General features: G+C 33.4%; 1 protein-coding gene across 27 annotated transcripts in view; it reads right to left on the reverse strand.

Annotated features, from left to right (window-relative positions):
* Nucleotides 1-18,233, reverse strand: part of KIAA0825 — a 256,762-nt gene that overhangs the window by 127,988 nt on the left and 110,541 nt on the right. For all 27 annotated transcript variants that reach the window (XM_080572674.1, XM_080572661.1, XM_080572660.1 and 24 more), the window contains 4 exons: nt 15,125-15,264; nt 6,278-6,466; nt 4,548-4,781; nt 2,293-2,701 (listed from right to left, as the gene is read on the reverse strand). In XM_080572674.1, the coding sequence (XP_080428800.1) occupies nt 2,293-2,701; nt 4,548-4,781; nt 6,278-6,466; nt 15,125-15,264 (972 nt within the window). The remainder of the gene's footprint in view (nt 1-2,292; nt 2,702-4,547; nt 4,782-6,277; nt 6,467-15,124; nt 15,265-18,233) is intronic.

The following is an 18,233-nucleotide window of genomic DNA, read 5'->3' on the forward strand; positions in this document are numbered from 1 at the left end:
GCAGTGTGCTCTTTCAGAACCTAATGTGACTGTTTACAGCTCTGGTGCTACTATAAAGTGAAGGTTATTTTAATGAATAGTAATGTTTTCAGGCAGTACACAAGACAGGCAATGCATACAACAATCTTTCAATGCAATTTTTTTTCCCTAAAAACTAAGTTGAATTTGTATGCCATAATGCAATAACCTATATATGGCTTCACAAAAAGTGTGAATATATTCCTGATAACAATAATGTAACATAAAATCATGCAAGACTTGCTTATAAAATTCTGGTGCACATCAAAGTTGTTTTCCACAACTGGGTCTGTGAATCACACATACGTTTTTGGATTTTATTGTTTTTATTTTTCTTCCACACACTGTATATATTAAAAGTCTATAAACATGTATGAATATACATAAAAATGCATGTGCATAAATTTGCCCACTAAATGATTGAATTATAAAAGGTTATACAGAATGTATTTTTACACCGAATATAACCATTCTGATTTCAAACAAATCACATAAACAACACAGTAGTGTCCTTGAAAAAATCTGCCTTTAGTTTAGTGGTTATGCCACCATTACCTAGTTTAAACATTTCAATTTCAGCTTTAATATATTAGTTTTATAATTCGCATTTATAATGATATTTTATCTCTACACTGCATATCTCAGCTACCTAATAAATACGTTTTTCTCCCAGTAATTGACTGTTGATACGTGTATACAAAATAGAAAAATAACATTTATTCTACACTCCTACTGTAGAAATCCCACTGAAGTTAGGAAACAGTTTCCTAGCTGCATCATATATCTACTCACTCGGAGAGTTAAGTAATGCATTCTTTAGTTTCTTAAGCTTACTGTTAGGAACCCTGATTGCAAACTGGTTCTCAATTTGGAAGACACTATAGACGTACAGAAAACATTTTTCCACAGTCTGATACCCGTTATGGATAATATATTTTGCATTTTTCTGATACGTTAGAAAATTGATAGTACTTTCAAATTCTCACCTTCAGCAGACTTGCAAATACTAAAGCTTTAGCTCTTAGTAGGTATTGCAATATTTGTCTTACACTGCATTTATATTATTCTTAAAAACACCTGTTCTATTGGTAAATTAGAAATTCTATTATGACACTATCCTATTAAGTATCTATACATTTTGTGCATCATAGTTTTTTGGTTCTGTTGTTCCATGATTGTTTCAGTGGCTGGCATCTGGCTTCAAACCTTTAATCACTTGATTAGAGCTTGTAAATTAGTATTAAATGGAAATGTAAAAGATCACAAAGGTCAATGTCAACGAGCATTTGTGTGACACTATTGCCATTTAATACTACTCTTGTTGCTTGACTACTTGTAGGAACAAGATCCTGTGCATTAAAGTGCTACATGAAAGCCTCTTCATTAATAGCAGTGATTCCTATCTACAATCACTACATTGTTTATTTATGCTGATAATTACTGTAAGGATGGTAATGACTAGAACCTCTAAGGATATTCATGGAAATAAAACCACACAAACACATGAAAAAAAATAAAAAAAACAAACCACCCTTACTTTCGGTGCAGCCAACTGTTTAATTCACTAAGTCCTGTCACTCCAATAAATCCAATATTGGGAAGTTGACAAATAGCATTTTTACAGAGTGGAACACAACTTCAGCATTAAAACAGGACTACAAACGTTGACATGTACAGAACTTCCTGAAATATCATTATAAGGATTTAAAAACTTGCACCTAAATGTCAAATCTGCAGGGAAAGTTGGTATTTCCTCAGAAAGGCACAGCAGGGTACTTTCTCGTCCTGTTTTGATATATCCTACTTGCCCCCAGGGTTAGTTATGTTTTAAAAGTTACTTACTTTTTAATCTCAGATGACCATGGAAAGCCTTTTATAGTCCCTCTTAATTTAATCACTATAGCAAAACTCATTTATAAATGCATTGCGGTGCCCTGTTCATGTACCTGTTCATGTTCTGAAAGACATACTGACTAAGTTATCCACCTTTTTGGATGATCATGATTATAAGCAAAAATATGAAATAAAATATGAAACAAACTATGAAACATTCTAAGCACTATAAAAAGACTTTTGAAACAACTGTTTCAGACATGCAATTCACTTGCAAAAACATACTAGGACGCCATCAATATTAAGAACAAGTCTATTTCATATAACATAATATCATTGATTATCTAAACATTTTTTTAGTTGAACAACAGCCATAGACATATAATTAATTCAGTAAAATAAAGAATAAACAATCACATTTGAAAAGCATTACATTCTTACCAGTCTGTGCTCAATTTTCTTGCCTTCAGCAACTGGCTTTCGATCCAGTTTGGTCTTTGCTGTTCAATGCTCTGTATAACCTTCTGGGTCACTTGTTTAGGACCACTTTTCTGTTTTCCCATAATACTTTCTAAGCACACACGAATTAAACTGAGTTTTTCTTTGCTCCATCTGTCAAGTGTTGCACCTGTTAAAAGTTCTGCAGTATTTCCATCCTCAAATATCCGACATATAATTACAATCAAGTTCCAGACAAGCAGACCAGCTTTCTTCAATTCAGCAAAGTTTCTTGACATTTTTCTCTCAGCCAGAAAAAAGAAGTACTTAATTGGGGGAGGCAAACATGCAATCACTGTAGGTAACTTGCTGATTACAATAGATACTGCCTGAGCTGCAAGCCTTGTGAAGCCTTAAAAAAAAAAAAGAAAGAAAAGAAGATATGATTAACATTAACATTCTAGTTCTATCACAGCAAGCTTCTGAATGTTGTATGATAATTTCTAACTTTCTTTTGTACTTAAAATGGGTAAAGAGCATAAGTACTCAACACTGTAGCTTGACTTGTATTATGCTTCCTCTGTATAAAACCCCCAAAATCTAAACAGTAACACGAATTAGAGAACCTACAAAATATAGCATTTACACTGTGACTCTATTAACAATTAATCTTGCTGTGCACAGTTATTACAGAACAAATTAAGAACGCCCAGGTATTCTGAATGGTAAAAATGTTGCCTTCAAAACTGTAGTGCAATATTTTTTCAAGAGATGAGCATTGTACTGAATGGCTCAGGATATTGCATACATTCATAATCTTGTTTTCTATCGGTCCTTTTTTATATTCAAACCTACAAAATTTCAGTTTATCAGCTTTCATAAAAGAAGCACACACTACATAGCACACCATTTTAAGGACTACAGATATTAACAATAAGGATAAAAGCAACTACAGAAAATATGTTGTTGAAAAACCAAAGGCATATCTAAAATGAAACAAATGAACCAAAAGGTAACCTAGAATGCATATTCAAGCATGGATTAAAAACAACAACAACAAACAAAAATGACAAAAAAAAGAAAAGAAAAAGCAAACAAACCAAGAAAACCTTTCATCCCTTCCACTTTTAGTCTCAACCGATTAAAAAAAAAAAAAAAGAAAAGAAAAGAAAAAAAAAAGGCAGACTTGCTCACAAATCTAAGCCTTACTTCTCATCTAGTCATATCAGACCAGGCTTATCAGACCAGCCTGAAATAGTCATAGAAGTTCTGGAGTAAAGTTCATTTGTTGCAGTTAGAATGCCATGAGACTCAGTGAGAACACTGCTGCAAAAATGTGCATCAAGATGCTGAAGAAAAGATATATGGAAATAATAGACTGATGGCCCAGCACTCTGAAGCAGGCTTTCCCACAATCTACATTTCCAAAACTTTATGGAAAAATATACTACAGTGATTTGTATTGTATTGAAAATAATCAGGTGGCAATAAATTTCTGGTGAAATTCCACAAGTTAGTCTTTTGAAATGATGGAGGGCTTAGGCACTTATGAAAGTATTTTTACATCCTATCACCTTCCAAATATATCCTGTTATATACATTATTTCTCTTTCTTTAGTCAATTTTTCAATAGTCAAGCACCATGGAATTCAACACCAGTTTTAGTGCTATGCAAGAATAAATTGTTGTGCTGTGAAGTTGAGATGAAAAAATTGGTATAATTTCAGTCAACACTATATACCTAAATTTAAACTGTCCAGATTGAAAAGTTGATAACTACGAGAAGTTATAGCCATTAAGGCAAGAGCAGAGATATTATGCTTCACACTACCTTGAATCCCTCCTTACAACTGCCAGATGCTAAAATAAATAAATAAATTAATTAATTAATTAATTAAATGGTACTATTATTATCAGTACTACCATACCGATTATTTTAAAAAGTTTCTTGGTGTATGCAAGGGTATAAGCCTTAAGTAAAAATAAACAAACAGCTGAATTTTAGTGCTAAACACTTAAAAAACAAACAAACAATCAAACAACAAAGCAAACAGCCCCCCCCAAAAAAAAAAAAAAAAAAAAAAATAAAACAACAACAAAACAATCAAACAAAACAATCAACAGGATGTTTGGAATCTGTTTTCCTTAAGGTTAGATGGCAACACTCATGAAGTCTAACTATTTAATTTTAATATGTATACATTAAAGGGTTAACAAGCCCATAGACAAATTTATGTGAGAGTATAAATGGCACCCACATTTCCCAGACTCCTTTCTCTTCATTTCCCGAGGTGTATAATTCCATTCCTTTGGAACTGTTTTCAGTAAACTTTCAGGAACTATTTGCTTGTGCTGATATGTTCCATAGTTTTCTGTTGCCTCCCATGAATGCATCAAAGAAATTATCTGCTTCACTATACCCTTGACTGAATTAATCAAAGTCAGCTTCAAGCATCTGATAACCTCTGGCTCCAACTCGCCACAACTGGAAACTTCAGAAGAAAGAATTATTAAATATTCAGTGAGTGTACAGTCATTTGTTCAAATCTGTTTCAGAAAGAAGTGTTTCAGAATTCTTATGGAAAGAAAAGTAACAACATTATGATTCAAAATACCTTATATCTATCAGCCTGTTACAAATTAAAGAAATAGTATAGAGCAAAACAATATAGCATCTTGTACCATCTTAATACAGTACTGACAGAAAATATAATTTCATTTTTCTCCTCTTCTTCATGGCTTCTCCATCAGGATTTTTTTTCAGAATTTAATCTAATTAATATTTTCCTTTTTATTTGGAGTACACTTAATTACTTGCTAGACATTAATGAGTCAAGCAGATATATCTATTTTTTATTACTTCCTTGTCTTGCAAGTATTAATACAATGGCATTTCTTAGCTAACCAAACTGTTTCATTAGAGAACAGCAAAGGAGAAAGGATACTTTGGCAACAAAAATGCATAAAAATAATAGTCATCAACAGAGACATAGCATGTTATCAGAGATTGCGTGTGGAAAATGGAACATCTTATATACAGTTATTGACATTACAACAAGTATCAATCTTCTCCACATTCTTAACACCACAGAGAACTGCAGTTTCTCCATTGCAATAGAGCAGCAGTTGTCAGGCAGAGTGCTGCAGGACATATCAGAGATATTTTTTGACATGCTTCCCACTAAGGTCCTTTGCCCTAACTTTTGCTTGTCTATGCTTTTTCTGGTCTAAGTTTTTTTCTTCTCTGCAGGGTCTTTCTCAAAGCTTCCTCACAATATTTCTATCTTTTTCTTCCTCTTAAGGCTCACATTTCCACTTTTTGTAATCCCATTTTTCTCAGAGGAATACCTGAGCTCTTTCACCACCATTATTTTCTGTTTTGTGATATTCTTATTTCTGTTACCTTCCTTCTGTTTTCTTTCTTCATTTTCTTTTTAGCCATCATTTGCAATATCATCCTTCTAAACCTCATCTCTCTTTTCTAGTTGAATACGGCTTTTCCTTGGGGGCACCATGAGTTGCTACAATCATGAGGGCAAATCTCCCTCTTCATGGAAAATTAGGAGTCTGCCTTTTGGCAGCAGAGTCTATATGCCCATCACACTAGGCCTGCCTCAGCAGTAGTCCTTCCTTTTCTTCTTCCACTCCCCTTCAGTTGATTCTCACTTTTAAATGCAGTTATTAAATGCACAGGGACAAAGATCGTGTGTTGGTAAGGACCTACAGACAATATCTGCTGCCAACCTGCTGGTAAGACAGACAGTTAAGGAGATCCTGCTCCACCATACTGTTCTGTAACCTCTCTTTTCTCCAAAATTTCCACCATTCCTACAGTGACCTGATCGCTGAGAACAATTTATAGTATAATTTTGAAGAAACATACAATCATTCAATCAGATTTATTAGAGCAAAAATAATATGCACTACATGTCTGAAAACTGACAAGGTTTAACATCTGATTTAAAACACTTTCTAATAAACTAAATACCTGTCATGCTGTATAAGTAATCCCACAAGTGCTCTTTTTCCATGTAGGTCTCAAAAGCAATTCCTAGTGATTTAGGTGACAAAATGCAGTGAGATAATACTGTGAAGATTGTTTCAATCATAGTAGGCTCTTTTTTATTTATCTGTTCTGAGAGGGAACTTCGTTCATCGCAATTCAATACTTCACTTCCTTCAAAATAAATAAAACCATTGTTAACAATTTCCAAGTAATTCAAGTCATAGAAACAGATAGTATAAACAAAGAAACAACAATAACAACAAAACAAAAGCAAGAAAACTTTATCTGAAAAATATTTTAAACAATATTAATACTTATAGATACTGAAATCTTATCTCCCCTGCATAATGGCATTTGACTGTCCTTCTGAATTACATGTAGCCATTAAGAAAAAAAAAACACTATGGAATATGCTTATTTAATTAAAAAACAAACAAACAAAACAACAACAACAAAAAACACAACACTTTAGTATATACCTGGAATTCAATTATTCACTAAATATTAATCAGAATTAGGTTGGACTATTTCCATAGAGTCACAGTCAAAAATTATTACTGCTTAGCTTGTCTCAACAATATATTAGCCTTGAAATTATAGAAATTGATTTGGTTATATAAAATAAAATGAAGTAACTGCTGCATACTCCCCAAACTGACTTAGATTTTTTTTTCAGCATAAGACGAAACTGAGAAGAAATCAGTTCTCTGAAACAAAATCTGAGCCGTTCCAAGATACAAACTCATATGTTTTTAAAGTTAACTAGTGATTTTCATAGATTGGAGTGGTAACAGGTTATATAACATATATTTCTAAATGCTTTTCATAATTTAAAAACATTCTTCCAGCTGAAGGATAAAGATGTGTTTAAACATTTCTACGGCTTTGACTTGTGCTGATGTTAGAGATGATTCTTAACATATGTCTGGGATATCCAGATGTTAATGATCCTAATAAATGACCATAACGAGAACCAATTAAACACTTTTCATTCAAATGTATAGTTTGCAAAACTGAAAGTTTCTATAAGACTGATTTAGATAGATTTATGTTTGAAAACGTCATTGTTTTATGCCAGTTTGGCTGGCCCTATCTTTTGCAACCTGTGCAGGAGAAAGATAAAAGAAACACGGTTTCTAGGCTTATTCTTCACAGTTGTTCAACCAGCCTTCAAAATCTACCACAGAGGATAACTACAGTTTTCCAACTAGCTCTGTGAATGAGTTGAGAACTTTGTAAACTTCAAGAATCTCATTTTAATCTCCTCTGAATTCCTGCAATCTAATTCACATATTATTGTAAACCATACAGATTTTGTAGTGAAACCTAATAGAAACAGCCCATAGGATGAAGAAATCTGAAGAATAAGACCAATCATTTCATAACCAACAAGCTCTCTTTCTCCCCTCTAGCCTACAAGGCCAAAGAAAGATTGTCCATTAGATTTTTTGTTTAGTCAGATTTTTTACCTATGAGTTGAGTGAGCTGGCATACTGTGCTAAGACATCTTTCAATGCCAGATGCTCCTAAGTCAAATGGATTCCTCTAATTCGCACAAACCAGTGATATGTTGTCTAATATAGATATGACAAGGAAAGAACTGAGAAAACAGAAAAAGCAGTTCAGAAAGAAAAATCCAGAAGTACTCAAAACATAGGACAAAAATTTGAATTGAACTTTCATTATATTTACTTGAAGTAGTTTTTTAATTAATTTAATCAAATTCTAAGGTTTGCTGAGAAAAATCTAGATTTTTCTAAATCTAATTTCTAATTAAATTTCTAGTTAATTCTAAAATTAATTCTGATTAATTCTAAAATTAAATTTCTAATTAATTCTAAATCTAATTACTAAGTTTTCTAAGTTTAAAAAAAATAGATACTACCTGAACTGTCTTTGCAGAACATGATGAGAAATTGCTTTGTTTAAAGGGGCTTGTGACTTGAAATTAAAGCTATATTTGCTCTATGGTAGTGCCACATGGAAAGTTCAAGATACAGCTTCTTAACTTTTCTAATTAATTTGGTGATATCAATAAATTCAGGTAAATGGAAAGAAGTATAAAAGAATTTGGTGGGAGGGGGAAGTTGTAGATGTATCCTCTTACAACTGGTTAATAATATCATGTTATTAAGTAAAAATCTGGGAATCCACTGGGAAACCATTCCAAGGCTAAGCATTAAAAGATATGCATGCTTTCATCTGTTTTTTCTTGTTTTACCCTGAAGTAAATGTTGCCCTTATTGTAAGAAAATCTGACCCTTCAAAGCTCAAGATGAAATGTGGCATCCTTGAGCTTTCTGACTTAGAAATTGGCAGAATAATGTCAGCTGGTTTAAAGGTTTATCTAATTGATCAGTACAGCTGGTTAAATATTATGAAGTAGAGTCTACAGAAAGATATGTAGATTTCTCTTACCTTAGAATTTTTTTTTTAGCGTTTATTAGCTCACCTGTCATAACATTAAATATTCATCTTACTGTGAACTCCAATGCAGTCTTCTTGTTAATCATCACATAAGAACAGTATTTATATGATAGCCATAATATTTACTGCCCACTGATGCTTCCCTCTCTCTCTCTCTACTTTTTTTTTTTTTCCACTCACCACGTTTGTATATCAAAAGCTAATCTGTGAAGGCAATCTAAAGCTCCTATTGGTAGCTCGGAGGAGATGCTTCTTTTTCCTTTTAGAGGTACTTATATCCATACATAAATATGGTTATATACTTATGTACCTGTTAAATACAATCTTCTATTGGTTACTCCCATATAGTAAAATATTCCAAATGCACAGAGGATGCCAAAATAAATAAAATGTAATACAGTATTATTAATAAATACCTTCACAAGAATGTCATGTATTTAGTGAATAACACCTATGCTTTAACCAGTCACAAGGAATCATTCTTCTTATGACAAAATAATGCACTTAACCTCCAAGGATAGTACAATGTATTTTAAGGACATATCTTCCAAGAGGCAGACTTACAAGTATAATTTATCCATATATCTTTCTTACTGATAGAAATACCTCCCAGTAACTTGCTGACATTATCACACTTATCAAGATCTTTTCTGCTACTGGTTTAGCTATGAAATGAATCTTACTGAATTTAGAAAATCTGCAGTTTTTGACTGTAGACTTCTCTTTCCCTGTTGAATCCTTAGCAAATAGACAAGCTAGGAACAGTTACGCTGTATTTTTTGATGAAAAGAGGTAGTCAAAATTCAAATTTCTTCATGCTCTTTCAGTCAAGAAGAGAAACTGATGATAGAATAAGTTATTTCTGATACGGCTCTTTTATTTGCCAAGATAATACTTCTCTTTTCTTTATAGTTTAAATAACAGCAGCTGAAGAAAATACAAAGAATGCAAAAATTTTATTTGTTTATAGAACAAATACAGAAATATCGTTCAGCAAGCATTCTGTACTGCTTGTTTCTTTGCACTATACTCTCAGTGCCTCCTCTGTGAATGACTTTTTTTTTCTGCTCTGGCAGATGACTTTACTTGTCTCTCATAGACTTGCACTCTTCCAATGCAGTCATTCTCCAGTCAGCCTTGACTGTTAGAATCTCTTGTACATTTATACATAACTTCATTTCAGCAGAAAGTCTGTTATTTTAGGTTTTTATTCCAAAAATAAATTTTAGATCACATTACTTCTATTCTGAATGAAATGCAGATATTAATCCTACCCGTTTGAGTTCGGTAAAATAAAAATCATAACATCCTGCATACTAGCTGCTACCTAAGAATCCAATGAATCCTAAGCTTGTGACAAGTAAAAAGCACAACACAATACCAAAAAAGACTGCAGCAAACTTTTTATCATTTGTTTGTAAATTATTATCACAGTAGCAAACTACTTCTGTGGCTGCATATTCATACCTCACCAATCTCATACTATTTTACACTTGTTCAGCTTCTTATAGTACTTTCTCCCTGAACACAGCTTCACTGAAAGAAACAATAGTTTCTTTCCAACTATCTGGGAAGAAGCTTCCACTTAGGATTGTCCGAATTAATAGCTTGTGTGAAATCTTGTGTGTGTCAAATGGAAAAATCATCACTATCATAACATCTCAAACCTTGATTGTGGAGAGGACAGAATGCTGAAATTGTTGCTAAAGTATGATGAGGTATTATTGAATTTAGTCCTATGGCCACGTTACATTCTTTGTATTATTGTTTTGGGGATTGACACTGTACAGGTCACCCTCTTAAGTATTTTGCCTGGAGCTCTAATGTACCCAGAGATTCTTACAGGAACTGATCAGGTCTCTACTTTGAAAAATTAACCATATGATCATATCTCAAAGGCACGGAGGCATGCATAGACATATCACAGAGAGTATCTTCACATTTTATCAAGAGAAGGTGTGTGACTTTTGACAGGGCTTTATTACAGTCCAAATGGAAACTCTTATTTAATACTTTCAGAAACTCCCATAAAATCTCTTTGCCATTTTCTTTAGCTTATCACTGGAAAGTCAACAAAAGAAAAAGGATATCTGATTAAGATCCCTTTTCCATTGATATTCCATCTAGGAATACTTCATCCCAGTATACTCTGCTACTGTTTAGCCTCATTGTTTTTTCAAGTACAGTATCCACAAAAAATTACTGGTCAGACAGGTATTTGTAGCAGACACACCTTTAAAATAATTTTCTAATCTTCTGATGTTAGGCTGCCATGATACAGTTTGCAATTATGAAGAAGCTAAGAAAACTTTTAGGAGTTCTGGACTCTATTCTCGCAAGCCTCTATTTATCCTCATACTGGATAGTCCAAAACTATTTGGAGGAGAGAGATATCTCTGCACTAGCATATCAGCTCCTCTAAAAGACATTCTGGTGCTCTCCTACCGAGGACAGTGTAATGCAGACTAATCCACGAGTTTTGTCAAAAAATTAGTGTGATTACATTTCGCCAGATCTATTTGTGGTGGAACCATGGGACTAGTATTTTTTCCAGTTGCTCATTAGGTTTTGTCTGAGGACTATTAAATCCAAGCAGTTATTGCAAGGATGTACAATTACATTCAAGTACTGAAACAGAAGTTTTTGGTTGTTATACAGATTAAGCCAATGGAAGAAGTTCCTTTAGGGAACATACATTTTCTTTTGTAACAGCTCGCTGCTCTTACTAAAAGTTGCCTGATTCCTAAGTGAGGTCAGCTGGTAAAATTACTACCTTTTACTCTTCACCTAGAACAACTTACAATAAATCAGTGTCATTTACATGAAAATGCTGCAAAATGCATTGTAGCAGTTAAAGAGCTGCTTCACAAAGGGCAATGAATTGGAGTGGGCAAAAAAAAAAATATCTTTCCATTCCACATATATATTATCAAGTCATTTCTCTTCAAAGAAATTGGTTTATAAAAGCATAGTCTGAGAAAAATCTTCATATCTATTAGTGTCTAGGGAGTTGGCTGCACCACGTAATTTTACTTTCTCAGTGGAAATCCTCCCGTCCCTGCCCCACTTGTGTGTGCAAAGTAAATTATCTCATTTTGAAGCAGTTCACATTTCTTTGGGTCCATTTTCAGATTTGTAGCCTTAACTTACCACAGAGTATTAGCAAATGTCACTATCAGTTAATACTTCAGTTTTAGTGAAGACCAGGATATCATTTAGGTTTTTAACTGTACAGGTTATACAATACCCATTTCCATTAGTCTCTCAAACAACATATTGTGCAAACCAAAAGCATTAGGTTAAACTGCCAATGGCCCTGTCCTGCCGTGAAAGCAGTTTTCTTCCAGTTTATCCCCACGTGCCAGTATTCACTTTTAGAGTTGTATGTATAAAATGAAATTAAATCTGTGTATCAACTGGAGTCTCACATATTCATTATAAGAAATAAGAATTTTTAACAGGATTTCATTTCATTTTCATGAATTTGCTGGTACTATCTCCTCTTAAACAAAAGTATGTGTGAGACCTGAGGACTGATTGAAGCCCTTGGATGTACCATGTTGATGATTTCTCAGTGACTTTCTTATCTGCTATTGGTAAATGGTAAGGTTGACTGAGTGGTTGCCTGTCGGTATTAATCCTGTGCTGGGAAGGTGTAGTTCAATACAGCTACTGCATTTTGCTTTACTATGTGAAGAATAACTCATGGTTCCTGGAAATAAAGGCTCTCAAACAAGAACTCACAGACTGTTCTGCTGGCATGCTATGCATTTAGAGAAAGTGTAGCAGAATTCTCAGAGTTCTCTTTCACCTTTCCCTTTTTTATATCAGCATCTGCTAGATTCAATAACTCATATCACACAAGCACCATTTTCTTTATTCCTCTATTATTTGTTACTTGTCAAAATAATCCATTTCTGTTTCATATCCATGGGTGATAAAGCAATTCTCGTTAAAAAAAAAAATCCCCCAAGAAAATTGCAAAACCAAATGTTTTGTCAGAAAATTAAAACAGTATCAGATATTCATTATTTCTCCCTGGAAAGGCACAGCAAAGGCACATAGACCCTTAACTGACTCTAAAATATGTCTTAAAAAATTCAGAATGCTGTACATTGAAAACCAGTTCTGGGCATACATTACACTGTAATTAACAGTATTTCAGCATAACCAGGTTATTTAAACTTGTAGTTAAACTTGTAGTTTTAACTTTAAGTAAACTTTAAGTTTAACTTATAGAGGTCCAATATCCAAATCCAATTTTCCAGTTATTTTTGTAAAAAAAAATAGTTGGAAAAATAGGTCCATTTTCTCCAATGGCAATATTCACTGGAGACACATAAGTGGTTCAGTTTTGAGTATCCTGATTTACTGCTTTCCATATGTTTGGTGTGTCAATTTTAGAGTTGAGGAGCTTTCTACTTCTACGTACATTTCATATATCATGTTACACATAAAGTATTAAAAGTACAAAAATTTTCACCTGTTCATAGAGCTTATATGTGCATAACATGGGGTTTCAGTAGCTTCATCAAATATGATAATCTTCTTACAATATTTAGCAACACTAAATCACGCATACACACATCCTCTAAAATACTCTGAGACAACTCTGTAAATCCCAACAGTACTACCTATTATAATGAGGAAAATGTGTTAATTCTGACCCTTACCATGGTACAACTGTATGAGAACAATAGGAATAAAATTAAATGTGTTTGTATGATGCCTGCTAAGAATATCTTGAAGTATACCTATAGTACAAAAAAAAAAAAAAAAAAAAAAAAAAGTAATCATATTGGTACAGTTTATAGAAGGAGAAAGAAACCCTGTGTGTAAAATCAAGAAAAATGTGAAAAGGCCCTTCCTATTCAAAGAATTCTTATAATCTAGTTAAAGGTTACTGATATATATATATACATGTATATATATATTTTTTTTTGGCAGGCCAAATCCCTCAAAAACTACTGTTTTTATCTCTTTTTATGCATAAAATTGCACATTGCTAAAGTTTACTCTTGATGAGTACATAATTCTGGAAGTTTTTTACCATACTAAACAAAAGAAACCTAAACTGTCATTACTAAGATATAACTTTTTAGTCCATCCTTTCTTGTACTATCTTGTACTATATAACAGCTCACACTATCAAAAATTTTAGCTTATCTAACACCAGTAAAGTGGATGTATAGGAGAAGGAATAAAGATCACAATAACTTTACCATTATATAATTAAACCTCACTGAAATTTAGAAGATATGCATCATTGTGGGCTTCAACTTTATCTAAACTGAAAGTTTATTCATAGCAATACTGTAATTACATTAATAAATTCTGTGTAAATAGCACATTTTCTAACTCATAGTAGCATATATTTCCCTTAAGCTCAAGAGGTTGGTCAGTCAATAGATGAAAACACATTCTGTCAGTTCATCCTTGTGATAATTTAAACACCTACTAAAATTCAGTACTGGATAGTGCTAGAGTAAGAATATGATCCTGATCAAGCATTTGTCAATCTTTGTAAATGATGACACATATTTGAGTAGGTAAGTGAATGCAGTGCAGTTCTCAATAAGATGCATGACAGAAGTGGAAACAATGTTGTATCCCCAACTAATGTTAGACCACTTTAAAATGAAAAATTAAATTAACTGAATTAACTAAATAATTAATTACATTATATTTAATACTATGTGATCTAATAGCATATTTAATAAGTAGAGGGAATGTTTTTGCCAAACAAAGGTAAAAACTGATAGACGCTCATTCAATATTGCTGCAAAATTATGGCAAATGCATGATTATTCCACCAACTTTTCAACAATCTGATCATTCGATGCAAAAGGTGTTAAAAGGAAAGATGTGAGAGAATCTGTTGCTTCAAATACAATGTTAGCAGGATTAAAAGAAAATCTCATAAAACCATTCTTTTATTTGCCCCACTTTCATAATGACATTAATGACAGTATTAAGAAGAGGGAGAACATAAATGTACTACTAGAATACCTACAGTGATAAACATGTAATAACATAAACAAAATCTCTAAGAAGCTTTTCAGTGAAGAAACATAATTTTGAAAGTAATCTTTCAGATCCACACCTTTAAAAATCTATGTAAAGCAGTTGTGATATCAATGCACTGTTAAGTTCAGAGTCATTTAGACTCCTTTGCATTTAAGATATCAGCCTACTTTATCAAATTGTAGCCTGCTTTGAAGCTATGAACACTCAGACTGACTGAAAAAAAAAATCATTAAAAAAACAATGAACCTTTCTTCTTCTTTACTCACTCAAGAACTGTCCTACTGATAACTGATAACCCAAAGTATTTAAGTAGTTAAAAATGAATTTGTGTTTCTCGCTGATATACTTACAAGGATCAACAGCGTAAGCACTTACTTGAACTTCTCAGTAAAATTCTCACTAAGAGACAATCATGATGTAGCAAGGTTTCCAAAAGCAAGTGCAAATTACAGTGTGGCTGGGATAAGAGCAGTTTCAGTTGACCCTGGGCTGCCATTTCTCCGGCTGATGGACTCCTTTCAAAATGCAAGATAAAGACAGAATAATGCAGTTAATTTATCTATGAAATTAATATCCTTAAAGTGTGGATGTAATGCTAACTCCCTTAAATGTCAATTCCTCCAAGATTACTCTGAAAATTCTTTCATGCTTGCTTACTTTAAGGCAGCTCAGGGAAGGAATTACATTTAATCTCAACTAGCTAAAAGCAAATTAACATTTGGTAGTCTTCCAAAGTTATAACTGATACAAAGCAACTTCACTTATCTTTTTCACGGAACCATGTATAGCCTTGTTCTACCAGGCAAAAAGGAGTATTCTTGTGCTTGAATAAATTTCAGGCTATTATTCTTTAATTTACTGTCATGTTAATTGTTTAGTAAGAGCTCAGAACTGTCCTAAATGAAGGATATGAAACTGCTACTTTAAATAATTAAATAAATAAATAAATAAATAAAAGGAGGGAATACTCAAAGGGTCTGCAGGATTCTGCATTAGGCTGAACAATTCTTACACATAATGAAAAATTCACCTGAAGTATTAGACTGGTTGGACTATATTGACAGCACAGAGATGTGAGAAAGCTTTCAAGGAGATTGTAGTTTTCTGTTTGCTGTTCCACGTTCTCCAGAAGTTTAGGTTTCCGAACAGAAATATTCTAGGGCTCCCTCTGAGCTCAGCCAATGTCCTAACACCAACCATTAGACTCATACTGGAGCAATTAAAATGATCGTGGATTTTTATTTCACCTTCACCAAATATTTTCTGAGTTCAGCAAGCAGCCTCCTTGGGACTGAAGTTCTTATCCCTTCCCTTCCTGGCTGGTCTGCTGCCTCTGAGAGAGCAGCGCATCTGGAATGCTTCACAGCCACCCTCGTAACATCTTTTTCTTTTCAAACACCCTTTTGATGTTTCCTGGACAAATCCTGGGACCAGAAAGCATGCACAGTTCTGCAAGTTCTGCAGGAACTACAGGGTAACTACACAGGTTAAGTCTGTTGCTGGTGGCAAAGTGGGGAATCACTTCCTGTGCTCCTCAGATTTTTTTTTAATCTATTATTTTCTTCTTTCAGACATTTTAAAAATGAAGTTTTCAAAATTGGTTTGTCAGTAAAATTTTCCTTGAAAGCCTAATTTTCCCTTATTAAATGGCATATACATTAATTTTACATTTAGACAAGATTTTGAGGGTTTTTGAAATTAAATTCTGACGTGTTTAGCTATTCTATTTATTCATTTTGGTTGCAAGTTTATACAACAATAGTTGCTAACTTTGAAAGTTTATGCACTGCATATGCAAAGTCTTATGCACATAAATTTTACACCTACCAGTTATAAAAACTACATATGTCTGGATGCATAAACTATGCAAGCACAAACATTTTCTGCTAGTACACAAACACTGTCAGCATCAGTTAAAGCCTTCTTCATCAGGATCTATGTTCTCCTGCCATACTAGAAAAGAATTAATAGGCACCTGCACATTTACTTTATGTGCCATTTATGTGCAGCTATTGGGACAAAACTGAAATGTTTTCATTCTACGTTGCACATTTCTGTGACCATCTGAGCAGTCCAAGTGTGCCACCACTCAACTCAGCTTGTATGTATGCATGAAAAGAGATGACTGCACAAAATCTTCACTGTTCATTCAAGGTTACTATATAGATAGTGTATAAAACTAAAACCTGGAAATGAAAATGCCTGTTGACATGCTTCTCTGGTTTAGTCTCTCATCTGTACGCTTCCATTACCAGAAATTATCAGGATGCCACAGACCTTGCAGGACAACCTTGAGGCAACCTAAGCAAACCAAACTTCCACAACACCACTTTCCTGCAGGACCTTTCTAGCACACTATTATGCCAAAACTTTGCGGTTAATACTGCAATAGCCAAGGGGGCTATTTAATAGCCAACAGTATAGGGGGATTTTACACACTTTGGCCTTTGGGATTTTAACAGTAAAGCCAATACCTCTGAGTAGCTAAGCAACATACTTGCCATGAAAACTCATGTACATCTTTTTTGATTTTTATCTCGTACATCATTTATAATCCTTGACAATGTAGCGCTGTCTCGACAATGGTGTTTTTGCACATAAGTACATATTGGATTCTAATAATATTTGTCAGAAATATATACACATATGCATTTAAATCTTGATAGAACTTGCAGCCAAAATAATTTTTCTATATTTAAACACACATTACAAGCATACTTTAGGGTTTGCATTCTTAGCAGTATTACTGTCTACACTTTCAAGATTCATACGTACATGAACTCCAATGCGTTTTAAGCACTAATTAGTTGTTTGTAATACATGTTTAAATTCAAACAATTACTATATTCACACCAGACTTGGTACTCTGGATGTGACTAAACTCAATATTTCACAAATTTAGTTAAATTATATGGGCCAGTTTCACTTTATTTAGCTTCTTCCTTGAATGCCACATGTTATGAAGTCTAATAAGGTCAGTCACTGCCTTCAAAATACAAGGAAATGGACAAGTTTGGTCAATTAGATTAATGAAGGATAATATTTTAAATGGATTCAGAAATAAATGCCATTTTTAGAATATTTCAGTTGAAATAAAACTTGTCTGTCATTGACCAGATGGGAAGTTATCATGTTGTAATATACACCCGTTCTTGGCTCCTCGAGCCTCTTGCAAATTGAAATGTACAATGGTGTGACTCACTTAGAGGAAAAATAAAATATAGCAGACATTCCCTACAGCCATGAAACTAGCACCAATAAATGCACTGAGAAGTTTTGTAATGTGCATATGGAGAGGCATATGTTCTCCCATCCTCGTAGCTCAGTACTAGTGAAAATAAGACTAGCCTCATAAAAAGTGACAAAAGGTGAAGTACATATAAATATCACACATATAAATGTTCAGTTTTGTACAGTAGAAGAAAAAAAAAAAGAACTCATTTGCAAAGGGTATGATTACGAACCCCAAATGAAGCAAAGAATG

Source organism: Anser brachyrhynchus (genome assembly GCF_964034855.1).
Source record: "Anser brachyrhynchus genome assembly, chromosome: Z".
Taxonomy (NCBI): Eukaryota; Metazoa; Chordata; class Aves; order Anseriformes; family Anatidae; genus Anser; species Anser brachyrhynchus.